At 46.8% G+C, this 1216-nt stretch overlaps 1 protein-coding gene across 1 annotated transcript; it reads left to right on the top strand.

The window, feature by feature from the left end:
• Positions 1-291: 291 nt before the first annotated feature.
• C8R40DRAFT_1178176 (uncharacterized protein) lies at positions 292-1216 on the top strand (the record flags this gene model as incomplete). Its single annotated transcript, XM_046232821.1, has 3 exons — positions 292-528; positions 578-1076; positions 1137-1216. The coding sequence occupies 3 exons, from the start codon at positions 292-294 to the stop codon at positions 1214-1216; spliced, it is 816 nt and encodes a 271-aa protein (XP_046079239.1).

Below are 1216 nucleotides of genomic sequence, written 5' to 3'. Positions count from 1 at the left end.
TATTCGTCTTGTCAAATAAGCAGTTCTCTCTACTCCTTCATTGTCTGATCTGTGTGATCAACTACAGTGCTGTGTGCACTCTATCTCTTACTGCCATTGCTGCTGAATATAACGTGATTATATTCTAACACATCCTTTTTCGATGGATTTTCTGAAGTTTCGGGTGCTTTCTCTATTTCTGGTTTGCGAGCACCGCTGCTCAAATCAAAACTTGTCACCTTCACCAGAGTCAGTCGGCAGCTAGAAGCGGCCGACGTCCATTTATCAGAAAATACACCTCATCGACTTGTTATGTTGGCGAGCTCACCGAAGAACGCGCTATCCTGGTTTAATCATGACCGCAGCGAGCCATTCTGTCTCTTACAGTCTTCCTCCAACACTAGCGTGACGTTGGTCTTCTGTCTCCAACAATTCGACGAGCGGGCATTTTGGGTTTTTGTACAGGTTCCGTCGACTTTTGCGAAACGTGAGCCGGAATTTGTACATGATATCGAAGACATTCGACCATCGGAGTTATTCTGTGACCAAGTAAGATCATCCATTAGGCTTTCTACAATCGAAATGAATGCCTTGACAGCCTGATATAATTTCGCTCATTGACGAACTACCAAATCCTTGCCTTGATGTGGGTTCCTGTGGAATTCTCCGCATCTCTGGGTCGTTTTGGGCCAACGAAGTGGCCAAGGACAACATTTCTTCCGAGCATCATCCCGCTGGAATATTGAATATTGAAGGGCTAGACGAAGCTGCTGATAAAGTTTCCGTGGATATGCTTATGCGACGTCTTTCCCAAATATTTGCTCAGGGCTACAATTGGGAGCCTAAAGCGCCGTCCCTAACGATAGCAATTGCGGACATCCCAGAAGAAGATCAGAAGCATGGCAGATTCCCGACTATAGTTGATGACACCGGCGCTACTTCTAGTGTTGTGGGAGCCCGGAAATTCCGAAGTCTGAAGTCCATCAAGGTCAATACTGCTGGCTCTAATGCCGCTCGGGTTCGAAGAGCTAAAACCCTCAGGTCTTCCGATGATGGTGCACGAGTTTTCGTTAGCAGAACTGGGAAGAACCGCAATGGTACGGGCAGAACTCTGCGATCACATCGTAGTCAGAGCAGAATGTGTGATATTGCTACAGGACGAGCTCCAGCTAGGATGGCGCCTGATCGAGTTAACTCTACTGCTTCATCGATGTTGACCTATTCCTACAAAGATTGA

This window comes from Lentinula edodes (assembly GCF_021015755.1).
Source record: "Lentinula edodes strain Le(Bin) 0899 ss11 chromosome Unknown C8R40scaffold_76, whole genome shotgun sequence".
In the NCBI taxonomy this organism is placed as follows: Eukaryota; Fungi; Basidiomycota; class Agaricomycetes; order Agaricales; family Omphalotaceae; genus Lentinula; species Lentinula edodes.
This window is presented reverse-complemented; position numbering and strand designations above follow the sequence as displayed.